General features: G+C 39.1%; 1 protein-coding gene across 1 annotated transcript in view; it reads right to left on the reverse strand.

Moving 5' to 3' along the window:
• Positions 1–4,783: 4,783 nt before the first annotated feature.
• The window catches only part of WDR70 (WD repeat domain 70), a 281,551-nt gene continuing 269,914 nt past the window's right edge, over positions 4,784–16,420 (reverse strand). The window contains exon 18 of the mRNA XM_066378869.1: positions 4,784–4,971. Within this exon, the coding sequence (XP_066234966.1) occupies positions 4,884–4,971 (88 nt within the window). The 3' untranslated portion in view covers positions 4,784–4,883. The remainder of the gene's footprint in view (positions 4,972–16,420) is intronic.

Raw genomic sequence — 16,420 nt, forward strand, 5'->3', positions numbered from 1 at the left:
CTTCATGAAGTTTCTGATGGAACAGAAGGTTAATAACCTTTCAAAGAATAAACATTAAGGTCTAACTCAGTAAGAGTAACTGGTGAAGATTAAATGGGAACCAGTGTGTCACAGGTTTTTTAGTTGTTTTTTTCCATTTGGTTGTGTGTGTGAGAGTGTTTTGTCCTGGTTTTCAAGTCTGAGTAGCCTAATCTCATACAGTCTTCCTGGGAGATGATAGAGCTGCTAGCAATACCCAATGTCCCAGAATTTTAACTAACATTGTGGATCCTCCTACAGAAAAGTGTCCATGAGCGTAAGCAAAGTGTGCTGTGTACTTGGGGGGTGAGTTCACAGATCTCTGTCGAGGTTAAGAAACCCCATGCTAGAGTCTTTGTTGACTCAGGATGGGAGGTGACTGCCTGAAGACGTCATGGTGGCTTGTTGGGCCATGTCAGGGACATCACAGACCACTTTACAGTTCTGCTGCTTCCTTAAGCCATCCCAACAGTTACCTGTGAATAAATCCCAACAGAGAAAGGCAAAGCAGCCCAGACGCAGACCAAGCTTCGGAATTAATGATCCTCTTTCTCATCTGTGAGGCGGGAACTTCCCATACCTGATGCTCTTCTAGCCCTTCCTCCCCCTTTCCTGTTTCTCTGCTTTCCTCTGCCAAACACTTTTTTTTAAAACAATTTTTTTAAATGTTTATTTTATTGATTTTAGAGAGAGAGGAAGGGAGAGAGGGAGACAGACAGGAACATCGATCTGCTCCTATAGGTGTTCTGCTTGGGAATCAAACTGGCAACCTCCAAGCTTGCAGACGACGCTCTCACCAACAGAGCTACCTGGCCAGGGCTTCCATTTATATGCTCACAAAAATTAGGGGATATTTCAAAATGAATATGAAGCGATAAAAAAAAGCATTTGATTTTTTTTTTATTAAAGAAGACATCAGAAAAGCAAACGAGAAAGAAAGTATGATGGTTCCTCAAAAAACTGAAAATAGAACTACCTTATGACCCAGCAATCCCTCTACTGGGTATATACCCCAAAAACTCAGAAACACTGATACATAAAGACACATGCAGCCCCATGTTTATTGCAGCACTGTTCACAGTGGCCAGGACATGGAAACAACCAAAAAGCCCGTCAATAGATGACTGGATAAAGAAGATGTGGCACATGTACACTATGGAATACTACTCAGCCATAAGAAATGATGACATCGGATCATTTACAGCAAAATGGTGGGATCTTGATAACATTATACGAAGTGAAATAAGTAAATCAGAAAAAAACAGGAACTGCATTATTCCATACGTAGGTGGGACATAAAAGTGATACTAAGAGACATTGATAAGAGTGTGGTGGTTATGGGGGGGAGGGGGGAGAGGGAGAGGGAATGAGGGAAGGGGAGGGGCACAAAGAAAACTAGATAGAAGGTGACAGAGGACAATCTGACTTTGGGTGATGGGTATGCAACATAATTGAACGACAAGATAACCTGGACATGTTATCTTTGAATATATGTATCCTGATTTATTGATTTTGCCCCATTAAAAAAATAAAATTATTTAAAAAAAAAAGAAAAGCAAAAGACAAGTCAAAGAAAGCTGTTCAATTATGCAAATGAATGCAAAACCAACTTGGTGAAAATGCACTTATATAAAAGGCTGAAAGTACTGGCGTATCTGTATGTTCTCTGATCCCCTAATTTTTGTGAGCAGTATACTTAATGAACACCTTTTAAACCCCTTTCTCAGGGTTAGGGTCTAGGAAAATTCATGTGAAAGAAATCTGGCTCTTCTCATTCATTAAACAAATTCATTGAATATTCCCAGAACCCAATGCACTTTAGTTTTTACAGTCTACACCCACAAGCCATGCACTTTTATACACTTACAGTGCAACACAAAAGAAGGCTATAGTGGAGAGATGTGTTGGCAACCATGGGGCAGAGGAGTCTGCCAGAATGGGTCATGGAAGGCTGATCAGGAAAAGTGAACTGATCCCCATATTTAAAAAAAAAAGCAGACAAGGAAGGAAGAGGGAACAATATGTGCAAAGGCTTTCAGGTGCCAATGAATATGGTACTTTCTGGGTTCCCTGGGCTGGACCTAGGATGCATGCAAGGTCAGCAAGTTAAAGCAAGAAAGATAGGAGAACCCAAATCTTGAATGTTCTAAGCACCATTCCCCCACTCCAAAAAACAATAAAAAAATTAAAATGGCCAGAACTACTGACAAGGAGCCTCTGGAAGGCTCTAGGCAGAGGAATAAAACAATAGGCTTGGGTTTCAGAAAGCTAACTCTAATGGCAGAATAAAAGATGCATTAAGGCCTGACCTGTGGTGGCGCAGTGAATAAAGCAATGACCTGGAACACTGAGGTCGCTGGTTCAAAACCCTGGGCTTGCCTGGTCAAGGCACATACAGGAGTTGATTATTCCTGCTCCTCCCCCCTTCTTTCTCTTTCTCTCTTCTCTCTAAAATGAATAAATAAAATCTAAAAAAAAAAAAGATGCATTAAGTGAAGACCAAATCAGAAACAGAAAGATTAGTTGGGAGGGAGGCTCCTGAGAGGATCAGGGGAGATATAACAGAGGGTCTACATTCTACCAGGGGTGGTAGGGAAAGAAATGGTCAAACATAAGAGGTTCAAAAGACAGCGTGAATAGAAACTGGCAAGTGGTTAAATGAGGAGTCGTTATTATGACTTCCAGGTTCCTTATTGGAGCAAACAGAAATGTGAGAGGGTAAATACAGGAAATACAAGCGTGTGGGGTAAGATAACGAGGCCCGAGGGGCGCGCGGAGTGTGAGGGCCTATAGAGACGTCCACCCCGGTGAGAGGTGACAGGCTGAATGAGCACCACCACTTGTCCAGCCCTGGGGTTCTACGGTCCTCGTTCACCAAAATCGACACTTATGGGTATTTTACCAACTTTGGATGGAAAAAATCGTGTTTTATAAAACCTTCTCGAGTGAGATAGATCATGTCAAGCATGACAAGGGCCACTTGTGTTGTGGGTAACAATGAGAAAAGCATCTTCATGCTACATTTGCCTTTCACTCCCCTTACATCATAGCAGACGCTGCCAAGCCCACTGCGATGGAGTTTATCCCTCCCTCCAACCCTCCTCGCGTCTTCTGGCTGTGCAGGACGAATACTTCCATATGGTGCGATGTTTATGTTAAGATGGGGGGAAATATGAAATGCTTTCAGTAAATTTTATCCAAGAAGCAATAAATTTACAAATCCTAAACAGCTGGAACAAAATATTGGCCTGTAACTGATTTGGGATGAAGGTATTTCAGCAGGAATAGGAAACGTGGGGCAGTTTGCTAGCTGCCGATGTTTAGGGGTCTTGGATGTCTTCAGACAGCCCTCCCTAATGTAATCTCAAACAGGTTATTTGCTGTCTTGAACTTCTTTTGTCTGGTCTGTAAAATGGGTTTAACAATTTTACGGCACTCACGGGTTTTTGGGAGGATTGAACCAGCTAATGCAGGTGAAGACCTCAGAGTCGAAGTGATCAACTGGCAGGGACTCAGAAATGTTTGTTCCTCCTCATCTCACCTATAAGCTACGTGACAAGGGAAGGGGAATGGAACAGACTGGAGCTGGGGGGAGGTGGGGGGAAGAGGACAGAAGAGTGGACAAGAATGAACGTTCTTAGGATTACTCCATGGAAGGGTGCCCATACTACCTGGAACAGTAGAGGTAAGAAAGCTGTGTGAGTGGAAGTGGTTGTTCAAAAAGATTTTTTGGGGGAAAGGGTGATTTGCAAAGCCTGTAGAACCAGGAGCTTTGTGACTTATATTTTGGATCACTCACTTTTACAATTACTTAATTCACTGAGACAAATGAGAGCAAGAAGGCAGAAGGCAAGAGTACTAAAAACCCAGAGTGGTCTAGCAGGAACCATTCGACATGCAAAAACTACCCCATGTCTGTGAAATCATTCCACAGGATTTTATTCTATTGACTCATTATTGTTTTGGACAAACTGCCAACTTTTGTTTTAGTTTTCTAGTCACAAAAGCACAAGGATCTTTCAGAATGATTTTTAATGTGGTCTACTTACATAGCTCTACTTTTACAAAGCATTTCTACACCTAATTGAATACTGATAAAAATCAGGCAGAGGTCTATTTTTATCATTAGGTCTATTTTTAAAGGGCAAATATTGAGTGGTAGATTTACCACATGCCAGGTGCTATAGTAAACATTCTACAAGGAATGTCTCATCTAGTCCTTTTTATGAACTAGCCAGGGTGGTACAGTCATCATCTGAGAGGCTAGAAGAGAAAAATTTAACAACTCTCCGAAGGTGACCTAGACGGTAAGAGCCAAGGCAGGATTTGAACCCATATCAGTCTGACTTCAAAACTCACTTTCTAACTCCTAACCATGGTATTCTGTTGTTGAAAGATCATCAGATAAATACACGTTCTTTCCTGTATGGCAAATGCTTTTAGTCTGAACTCAGCCTAATTGTTTACAGTTAAACTCTTAGATGTCTATTTCCGTACTCTGCACTGAGGCCGGCTTGAGACAGACGTCCGCCCCAGCACACACACCCTCCCCCGCCCCAGGCTAGGAGACTCTGCACAAGATCAATAATTGATGAATAAAGTTTCCAAATACCTAAAGGACTTGGTAATAGGCGAAGAATCTGTTTCTGATTTACTTATAATACAGTTTAAGAGTTGTAGATAAGAAAATGTAAGCATAGTTTTACATAGAGGAGCTACCAATCTTTTGAATAGTTCAATAAAGCAAAGGACAAAAATCTGTTCATAAAAATGTATTTTTAATTGTATTGAAAAACAAACAAACAAACAAAAAAACCTGTTCAATATCCCTCTCCCTCATGCAAATAGCTCTCATATGAGATTCTTCAAATTTTACGTTTTTTCCATTCTGGCTCATTCTTTGCTTCCTCGTCATCAGATTCAACTTGTGCAAACATGGTTTTGGGCTGAGTCCTAAAAGTTAAAGAGAAGAGAAAAAATGTACTCAGCAAGTGTTTATTAGATTAGACTTTGCTACTTTTCATCGAGTAGAAACACATTGGGGAAATCAATTACAGTTCAATTATTAAATATCAATCGTTAAACTTCTGGCAAAGGAAAGGATAATGAAAATTGAATAATGTTCAAGAAAAGAGCCGAAGAGTCTTTTAAAGGTTCTCCCTCTGTGGTAGACTACGGGTGCCACCCTTCCGTTGAATAAGACGAAAACAAATCAAATTCAGTGGCTCCTCACACATCCATAAGCACACTCAAGCTAACCAGAATCATTTGGGAGGACAAATTCCAGCCACCAAGCAAGAATCTGAACCCTCTTTATTTATAGCTCTCTAGGCTGCCCCTACACTTAAGCAGTCCAAATAATATGATTACGGTACTCATGGATGGGAGAATTTGAGTTAGTAGTTATTGTATATAATGAGTTTATAATAGTAGATAACATGAATAGTAATTTGAGCACCGATAGCAAAAACAAAGCAAAACAAGCAAAGGCGCATTCCCTCCAACACTGAGATCAGCGCACGGAAAGGGCCCGCTTGCTGGGCAATGTGGCGGAGCTTCACGGCCGTGGTGCCAGGAACCTTTGCGTGAGGACCTCCTGCACTTTGCAAACATACCTGTTGAATGACACTTGTTTTACACCGTTCTCACAGAGAGGAAGTCCAAAAAATGTCAAGTGGTTATAATCTGCACCCTTTTCGTCATGCTACTGCTGATGTCCTTTTAAAAACAGCTCTATCACATTAGAAGGCAACATAAAGCATTATATCTGAAGATGATATGTTTTAGCTTACATCTTCATTTAGAGTTCAACTCATTATATCAAAGTAATGGATATAGACTGGTAAATATAATATCAACATCAACATATCCTTTTATGTGGCAAGTGGAAACAGGGTTCAAAGCTTATATCACAGCTTGTTGTTTCTTTATTATCCTAGGGAAGAAGGTACACTATGCGGGCTCATGCTGATGGCGTTCTGATGCAGGCACACACTGCACTTCCTCACGCATAATCTCGTCACAATTCCCATCTCTCCAATTACCTCACACACGTGCCCCGTGCGCCCAAGCTGTCCCTGTACACAACCCAGTTGGTTAAAGTTGTTGTCACTTCCAGACACTGTTATGGCATCTACAAACAAGCCATGGCTCTAACGTTTCCAAAAGCAGCTGCAGACTTTCATAGGTCATGAGTTGCTGAATTACTAGAAAGCAGGACCACTGGCTTTCTAACATTCCATTGGTGCTCGTTACATATTCCATCTTCTGGCAAAGACAGTAACCACTTAGGGACAGACAAACCATGCAGGAATAAATTTGTCTGGTTTTAAAAATCCTTTGAGTTAGATATTTAATTTAAGAGAAAAATAAAAAGAATACAGTCTCCTAAGGATATCTGACAATGCTCATCAAGTTTAGTTGTAATGAGACTTAAGTACTAAGATGCTGTAATGCTTTAATGGATAGTTCTAAAAGAAAGAGAACAAACAACATATCACAGGAAGAACCCTAGAGCTTGGATAGGTTCTTTCACTGCAGTAGTTACTCTTTTCTCTTTTACCTACTTTCAAAAGTATTTTTAGCAGTTTGGTGGCTAACACTGAAGAGCATAGCTTTAACAAGGGGCAGAAGGGGAGTAACAATTGCAAAGAGGCAGGGGGGAACATTGTGGGGGGAAGGAAACAGTCTATAATCTTGATCGAAGTGGTAATTCCACAGATGTATACATTTGCCAAGGCTTGAAATGAGTGCTTTTTGTGTTGTACTGTACGCAAATTATACCTCAATAAAACTGACTTATAAAGAAAACCAAAACAAAACAAATGAGTCAAAGGTCAAGAAGCAAGGAATGAAAGGGTATGTCACTGAGCACTGAATTTCCTAGCAGCCGAGACAAAAGGAAAAGGAGAGTTTCTCCAAGGAGATAGCTTTGGCCCCATCCAGCATTGAACTCACCAAGATTCACTGAGTGAATTTTAACACGACGGTCACTTACACAATCACTTTCTATTTCTAGACCACACAGTTTCCATTTCCTATCCAGTACTTTAACTTAGAGGATACCGACTTGTTCAGAAGGTGGAATGGTCTTCTTTGATAAACTGCACAAATTGTATTTTAAATCCCACTTTTGAACTAATAACAATGTTGTCAGCAAAACAGCTGACAACAAATTTAACAACAAAATACAAAATTATGTGTATGCAGTGTCAAACCATGACAGTTAGCTTTCCTATAACCATGCTCCCCTTCCCTAAATTGCCAAAATCGAAGCATAAACCAGTGTCCAAACTTTGCCAGTAACACTTATTTGTCACCTGTTTTTCATTTTGTTGGCCAACTAGGGAAAAAGTGAGTGGAAGAACTAGGCTCCTTTCAGTATACGGTGTTGGCAAAACTGCACATCCAAATGCAATGAAGGAAGAAACTAGACCAGGTGTGGCCAACAGTTTTTGCCCCCGGGCCAGATTAGAAAGAAAACTATCTTCACGGGCCCGACAAAATATTAAAATTAAAAAATGTTAAATACAAAAATGATTCGTATAAGTAAACAAAATTTTATTATGTAATTTGTGAATAAATGTGAGTGAAAACATTTTTAATATACGATATTATTTTAATAAAATATAATTACATACCGTATAAATATCCAAACTGTATGGCAATCAATCGAAACAATTTTTAATTAATAGAATGAGCTTGAAGGGGTTATATCGCAAATAAAACAATTATTTTGTTCTACAAACAGCCTGGACACGTTTTCAGTTATCAACTGCAGCTATTGTCTATGCTACAATGCCACTTGATTCAGCACACTTGACCACAAAAATAATGAATTGTTTGACCTTGGGTGCACACTGGCAAACTCCGCCTAAAAGAATGTGGGTTTCACATTGCCGCTAAATGCCAAACAGTTCATATCGAGTACAGACGAGTACAAAAGTTGTAAATCTTTATAATGAAATATTTTTTAAAAATAAAGAAGTATCGCGAATCCATTCGACCAATTATTGGAAGTTAACCCTAGATTAGTCACACACGGAATTCTTTTCCGCGTATCACTATCTTCTTAAATATCTCGATTTCCAATAATCAAAGACGCTTCTGCTTCTGAGTAGCTGAGATTTTAAAGTAGTGGAAGAGTATTAAAAATTTAATTGCAGGCCGAATAAACTCATTATGTGGGCTGGATCTGGCCCGTGGGCCAAATGTTGGCCATGCCTGAACTAGACCCTAACCTTAAACCAGATACAAAAATTAACTAAAAATGGATCAAAGAGCTAAACCTAGGAACAAAGCCTAGAAACGACTAGCAGAAAACGTAGGGGATATTTATCCCCCTACTTCAACACAGCATTTCCATTACCCACCCATTCCCTGTCTTCTATGTAGTCAGCTCCTACAGAATTTTATACTTGCTCAAGAGACAGGAAGTCATCAACTCAAATTTATAGCCTCAATGCAGATTGATCTCAGGTGCCCAAAACAAAAGCCTATAAAGGGATCAACTTATAGAAAAAGAAAAGAAGGGGAACAATTCATTCAGCCAAAGGTAGGTACTAAACAGGGCAGTGGGGATAAGGTGAGCCTCACTGAGAAGCAGTAAAGAATCCACCTTATTGAAATCAGCTTTATCCAGACTATTTTATTACTGGCTTAAGGCCTGCCCTTTCCCATTATTCTGTTCATTGGAAACTTAAACATACAGAAAACTGATGTGAAACTTGTGATTTCCAGTTTGATTAACTCACCTTGTGAATAGTAAACATTTTTCACTTGATTATACATGCCAACTTGTTTATTAGAGTTACCAGGAAAAGAAGAGCAGATTAGATATCAACATAATTAGAGATGCTAACCATTAAATAAACTAATCAGAAGTGAGCTGAAGGGTTTTTTTGTTCTATTTTGTTTTTGCTCCAGTAAATTCTGTATTTGCTAATAGTTATTATTTCTTGATGCAAATATAAAGGTTAAGCAAATGTCCTTCTCAAATTTATAAATTATGATTATCTGATATTTTTTGCTAATTAACTTCCCTTTGGAACATCTTAAAAACTAAATTCTCAAAGCTGTTTGTACTAAGTGAGTCTTCATCGGCAACAGTGGGCTATAGAAAAATGACAGTCCCGCCATCCACATTTGCAGCCAAGAATTTCATGTAGAACAGTCAGTAGTGAATAAAGATCTATCTTCCTGGCAACCTTCTAAGAGGGCGTTTGGGGGGTGTACTGTCTATGCGAGAGATTCCGAGTGTGAGCAGGGCTGCCCTTCTCTCTGGCTGGCTCCAACCTAGGCCTCTGACACCCCTCCAGCCCAGGCCAGAGTGAAGTCTCAGAATGTTTTCAGCTGCCATGAAAGGTCCACAGGTCAAATTCTTTTTAATTATAGATATTCTTCAGATAGGATTCATTCAAAAAGCATCAAGTACGCTCCAGGGTAATAAAATGGATATGAGGGAAATCACTTGTAATATTTAGTCATCAGCTTTTTTGGCTCAGAGCCCACAAGCTTTTTTGGCTCAGGGCCCATTGTTTATTATGAAGGAAAACCTCAAAGCCAAAGTCAATTATAGCCATGACTTGACAATCTGACACACTTGTTAACCCTGTTAGAATGAATACGGTCCAGATGAACTCTGACCCAATCATCACAATTATGGAATTATTAAGACTAAATAAAGAGTTTGACCAAAAGATTCCACTTGAAATGATCCCTTCTTTCCAGCGAAGAGCTAATCAAAGATAACTTTTTAAAAAACATATTAGGGGTACATAAGAAGATGAGAAGTAACAAGATGTTTCCAGATAAAGAAAGTTCTATTTTCTTCAAGAAATGGACAATATTTTGGAAATTGGATAAACATATCTCAGACTCATTAAATAGGGCATACCAACTCACAATGACATGGATGAGAGCCCAAAGACTGGGTGAGGATGGAGAAAGAACACGCATGAAACCCACAGAGACTGGAAACAAAAAAAGAGAAAGAAAAGAAAAACAAAAGAAGCCTCTAAAATCAGCGTTAGCTACCTTACAACAGAGTGGGTAAACAAGTTAGAATGACTTCAACTTTAACGAGCACACAGCCCTGAGACAGCCCCCTCTAAGCGCACATGTATAATTTAGGTGACAAGTATGTGCCACAATTTCCATTTAAAACATGGATGCATGCCGGGCAGCCCGATCCCTTATGTCACAGGTGGGACACAGTCTCGGAGAAGGTGAGGACATCTCGGGGCAGGAGCTAAACCCCAGGACTTCTGCTTCTTAGGCCACGATGGCTCACATAATAATCTTTTCAGCTTCCTTATTACTCAGCTTTCCCAGTAAGTTCTACCAGTAGCTTTCTGATGAGGCAGTACATTGGAGGGGTCAAAAGCAGAAGTTTGACTCTGAAGCCAGACCATTGTGCTCAAATTCCAAGTCTGCCACCTGCAACTACATAGCTTTGGTCAAGCCTCAATTTCCTTATCTGCAAAATGGGGACAATAATATCAGTTACCAAAGTGTTATTAATTATATACCTTTTTATATGGAGTAAGGAACACATCACTCCATATAATATGTATATCTTTAAAATCTTATATTTAGAACATATTTGATATAATTTATATATCAAATATAACATAGCTGGTTGCTATTTATTTTTAAATCCTGAGGGAAATACTTTTGTTATGTAATCTGTCTTCAGTATGAATCTCTATAATCAAAATAATCTATTATGAACAACTGAATTTTCTTAAGGGCAAAGCACTTGTGGTCTATTTTAAATAATCACTTTAGTATTATTACCAAATTTTGGCATGCAAAATAATCACCTGTGAAACTTCTTAAGATACAAATCCCCAGGACCAGTGTCACAGGCTAATGGAGTTGGTGGGGCAGGGGCTAGAAGTCTGCATTTTTAACCTTTCTACTTCTGCCAACTCTGACACGGACAGTCCACAAAAGCACTTCAAGAAACACTGGCCTTCACACAGGAATATGGTGGTCAGCAATAATCAGTCAACTAAATATAACTCAGGAAAAAAGTTATATTTTCCTGTGAGTTTATGTCTCTTGCTGACACAAATAAATCTTTTCTGCACAAAGAATAACCTCTGTATTGCCTACTAACTCAACATGACTTTCAATGCATCCTTTATGGGTGGGAACGGTGTTTCGATACACACATATATCCACATATCCCTGTATCAGACAAAACATGCACACTGAAGGTGAAATGGACGGAACCAGCAGCAATGGCGGCTGGCCTGGCAAGCAGTGGCGATGACAGACAGAGCCGTCAGGCTGCCGGGCTGCTGGCCAGGGTCCAGCTCCCACACGCATCCATCCCTGTCTTCTGTGTAAGCTAACAGCGCTCTGGATCTATATCCTGCCCACTCCCCAGCCAGCACACTACCCCTCCCCCCAACATCTTTTAACAAGAAACTGTAACCAAATCTGCCCCTGTGTGACTGAATAAGCGTCCTCTGTGATCCTGCTGTGTTTTATAACTTTCATGGCTACCCCACTGCCAGTGCCAGAAATGAAATTGAAACACTAAAGTGATAAACGTCAAGTGTTCAGAGATTCTTCGTTATCACTGGAGGACAAATGTGGGTGTGTGTCATGTGCAAACAGGTTGAGTTGTGTGAAGTCTAATGCTGCTTTTCTGTGATAAAATAAGATGCAGTAAATCTTCGTTTCATCACTGACAGAAGTCAATTTCAGTGAAGAAAAACAACCAGACACACATTCTCAATTACAGTGACCTTTACGAAAGGATCCTTTTAAATATTAGCTTCCCTTCAAACACTTTGCCACTTGGCAGTAAACCGTAGACGCTAGCAGGTGAACACAGGAGAAACAGCACTCCAATGCTGGCTAACAAATTGCATGCCACAGACAGTGCCATGAACTTAGTTAGCATGCAATAAATGAAAGGTGACAAAATTGGGTGGAAGGGAAGAGAAGGGAACAAAATGAGGCAGCTGAAAGGTGGACACGAAGAGCTCAATAAATTAGAGATCAGAAGAAATCCAGTCTAGTTCTAGTTGAGATTCATTGTTAATTGCAGTCCCTAAGCTTCGGTCTGCTTACTTGTAAGGCGAGGATATGACAATACCTAAGGTGAGTATGTGACAATACTTGCTCAACCCACTTTGCAGAGCAGCTATTAAACTAGCATATGATTAAATTGTAAATAGAACTAAGCCGCCGTGTACAGTGCAGGAAAATACTATTTAATGGTCAATAATGAATAACAACAATTTCCACTTCAATAAATTTCATTTAAAGAAAGTTGAAAATCTGGATGAATGATTTTCTAAGAAAATGTTAATTACAAAGCAGATTCAGAAGAGTCAGAAAATCCAAATAAACTCGCGAGGTGAAAGGAAAAGAAAGACAGAAATTAAGGAATTACTATTCACCTTGCCCTCCACAAAAGCACCAGGCTTGGCAGTGTCAAAGGCAAATTTTATCAAACTCTTACAAAGTAGGTCTAATGGTACTTAAAACAGTTTGGGAACATACATAAAAAAGGAAAGTATACGAAATTTTTACAAAACCAGCCTAACACCTTACAAAGAATAGGCCAGAACCTTGTGAGAATCATACAAAGATGCAAGAATGATTCAATATTAGGAAATTTAGTAACAGAACTCATCATATTCATTGATCAAAGTAGAAAAATTCTACAATCACTTCCAAAGAGATACGATGAAGGAATTCAATAAAATTGAGCATCTACTCCAGATGAACGTGCCTCTGGTCTTCGTTGAGTGTTTTCTCTGCATGGGACGCTCTTCCCTTGGGTAGCTGCTGGCTCACTCCCTCAGTTCACTCAGGACAAAGATTACTTTAGCAGAGGTGCTACCTGATCACCCTACAAAAACCTGCACCCTTCTCTCCCTGGTGACTATATGTCTTTCATCCCTATTTTAGTTTTCTTCTTTGTACTTGCTACCATCCCACTTTTGTGGATTGATGTATTTTCTGTCTCTGTCTACTGAAACATAAGCTCCATAAACACTGCTGTATCCCTACAGCCTGGAATAGTACCTGACATATAGCAGGTGTTCAATAATCTTTATGGAATGAATAAATAAGTAAAAGGTAGATTCCTCTGTAATATCTTGTATGTGTGTGTTTTCAAAGTTATGGCTGGCCTATGGTGGTGCAGTGGATAGAGTGTCGACCTGGAATGCTGAGGTCACTGGTTCAAAACCCCAGGCTTACCTGGTCAAGGCACATATGACAAGTAATCAATGAACAGCTAAAGTGAAGCAACTATGAGTTGATACTTCTCGTTCCTCCCCCCACCTCTCCTCTCTGTAAAATCAATAAATAAAATCTTTAAGAAAAAGTTATCAAGATTTATGGAGAAATACCATTAAATTGCCTAGATTGCTTATAATTGACTTTTCTCCACCTACAAAAAGGGGAATAACATGTTGTAACCTAACAGTTACTCCTGTTAAAATTCAAAGTGAGAAAAAGATATGTACTATCTTTGATATTTAATGTTGTTTTGGCAGTACTAATCAATATAGTTAGATAAGAAAAAGAAATATTAGGTATAAAAATTGGGAAGAAGGAGGTAAATTTCTCATTATATTTGCATATGATATAATTTTATGTCTAGAAACCGCCAAGAAAATTGAGTAAAAATGTATTTACTACATTAGGAAAACACAGTAAATAGCTGAGTGTGAAACAAACATGTATGCATAATTTAATAATACATCTATATATATAGCCACATGGCATTTCCATATACAAAGGAGTTAAACATTCAGCAGAAGGAAAGATCCTACCTGCAATAACTAAATAAAACACTCTAATTAAATTAATATATACATGTAACTAAATTGCAAAAAAAATAGCACTAAGAATTTTTTTTTGGAGGTGGGAGGTTTAGTATATAACTTGGGGTAAAATCATGAAAACCTGCAAGAATTTATAGAAAAACTCTGATAAAAAGAATGATAGCAGGCAGCTCTATAATAATGGGAATTGTTTGGTACTGACACTTGAACAGACCAACAGAACAAAACAGAGCCCAGAAACTAGCTAAAATTCATATGTAAGCCCAGTGTGTATAATAAAGAAATCATTTCGATTCAATGAGTAAAATTAAATTATCCAATTAAAAATTATTGCAACAACTGGCTAACCAACTAGAAAAAATTATGTTGGAGCTCTACTGTGGTAGACCAAAGATGCACACACTACCTCAGGGGTCGGGAACCTTTCTGGCTGAAAGAGCCATGAACGCCACATATTTTAAAATGTCATTCCATGAGAGCCATATAACAACCCGTGTATGTTACGCATTATCCAATAAAAATTTGGTGTTGTCTCAGAGGACAGCTGTGATTGGTTCCAGCCACCTGCAACCATGAACATGAGCGGTACGAAATGAATGGATTGTAATACATGAGAATGTTTTATATTTTCAATGTTATTATATATATTTTTTATTAAAAATTTGTCTGCGAGCCAGATGCAGCCATCAAAAGAGCCACATCTGGCTCTCGAGCCATAGGTTCCCGACCCCTGCACTACCCCCTCAATAGCTATCTTAAAACCCTGGAACCTGTGAATGTTACCTTATTTGGAACAGAGGTCTTTGCAGATGTGATGAAGGATCTTAAAATGAGGAAATAATCCTGGATTATCAGAGGTAGGCCCTAAATGACACCATAGGTATCCTACAAAAGAGAAGAGGAGACCCACACGAGGAAGAGGCCCTGGGCAGGCAGCAGACTAAAGGAACGTGGCCCCAAACCCGGCAAGCAGGGAACCGACAGAGCTGGAAGAAGTTCGGAACAAATTTTCCCCTGGAGTCTGAGTATGGGGCAAGGCTCTGGCTAATGTCTCAGTTTCAGACTCCTGGCTTCCAGACAACGTTATCTTTTGAAGCCACCAGGTTGTGGTAACTTGTTGAGGTGGCCATAGCACATGAATATACCCACATCACTCAAGTAATTCCAGGTGAATCAAAGATTTGACTCTTAAAGAGAGCATTAAATAGAATGGGGAATTTAAAGAATAATCTTGTGAAGTGAAATGAGTCAGAGAAAGACAAATACTATATGATCTCTCTTAGATGTGGAACTCCCAAAATAAATAGCTACAGAGAACATAAAGGGTGGTTATAGAGGAGGGGGTATGGAAGGGGAGGAAGAAATGGGTAATGGGGGTCAAAGGTAAAAAAATTTTTTTTTTTTTTTAATAATCTTAGTGGAGGTCTTCCTAACTAGAACAAAACCTGAGAGAGAAAAAAATTCTAAAACTGACATTAAAATAAAATTCTTTTCACATAGAAAAAATGCCATAAACAAAGTAAAATTAAAATGACTGACCAAGAGAAATATTTTCAATATGTGACATACAAAGGATTAAGATCCTTACTATAAAGAATTCTTACAGATCAATAAGATAAAGATCAACCAATAGACCAAGGGGCAAAAGACATGAATAGAAAGTTTGCAAGAAAAAAAGGATTTTAACATATGAAAACATGCTTCACAATGTAAAAATGTAAGTGTAGCTACAATGGAATACAAGTTTCCACCTACAAGGTCAGCAAAGATAAAAGCAAATACTCTCTCAGCAAGGATGAGGGGAAGGGGGCAGTCACACATCAGGTAAGTTGGCTGTAAAGTCTGAAAAACTAGGCACTAGCTATATGAATTTAAAACACAAATACCCTTTGACTTGGCAATTCTATTTATAGAAGTTTTGCACATGTGGGCAAATATGTATGTCCAATGATGTTAATGCCAGTATTGTTTATGAAAGCAAAAGACTGAAAACAATGTAAACATCTTTCAATGGGATCTCGTCTGGGAAAGGTATATCCATCAGCGGAAAATATCAAGAAGTATAAGGAATGATGTAAATACATATGGTTGGATCTAGTCCAATCTCTTAAGTAAAAAAATAAAGCGAAAAAACAACCACCAACAAAAAAACCGAGCTTGGAAAACATGCTACATATCCATGTTTCAAAATAATGAGTGCATCCATACACACATCTGCCCGTTTTCTCCTGGACTGTCTCTGGGACGAAGCACGAGACCCTGCTAGTGGTGGGTGCCCCGAAGCAGGACAAGGGAGGAACTGCGGGTTTAAGTGAAAGGGAGGCTTTGAAATGTCCACTGTCTACCCTTTAGCATTGCACATGGGTTTCTTTCCACCATGTGCATGTATTACTTAAAATGTATTACACGAAAATCACATATGAACCTGAAGACTGACCCTTGATCAAAGTAATTAGTTGTTAGAGGTGAGAACAATTGCCTGGGACTTCTAAGGGAGCTTCCTGGCCTGATTCTAGCAATGACTGCCATCCAGCAGGCCATAAAGTTATTTTCTTAATGTCTCTTGTTCTTCACTAGGAAGTTAG

The sequence above is a fragment of the Saccopteryx leptura genome, chromosome 1, assembly GCF_036850995.1.
Source record: "Saccopteryx leptura isolate mSacLep1 chromosome 1, mSacLep1_pri_phased_curated, whole genome shotgun sequence".
In the NCBI taxonomy this organism is placed as follows: domain Eukaryota; kingdom Metazoa; phylum Chordata; class Mammalia; order Chiroptera; family Emballonuridae; genus Saccopteryx; species Saccopteryx leptura.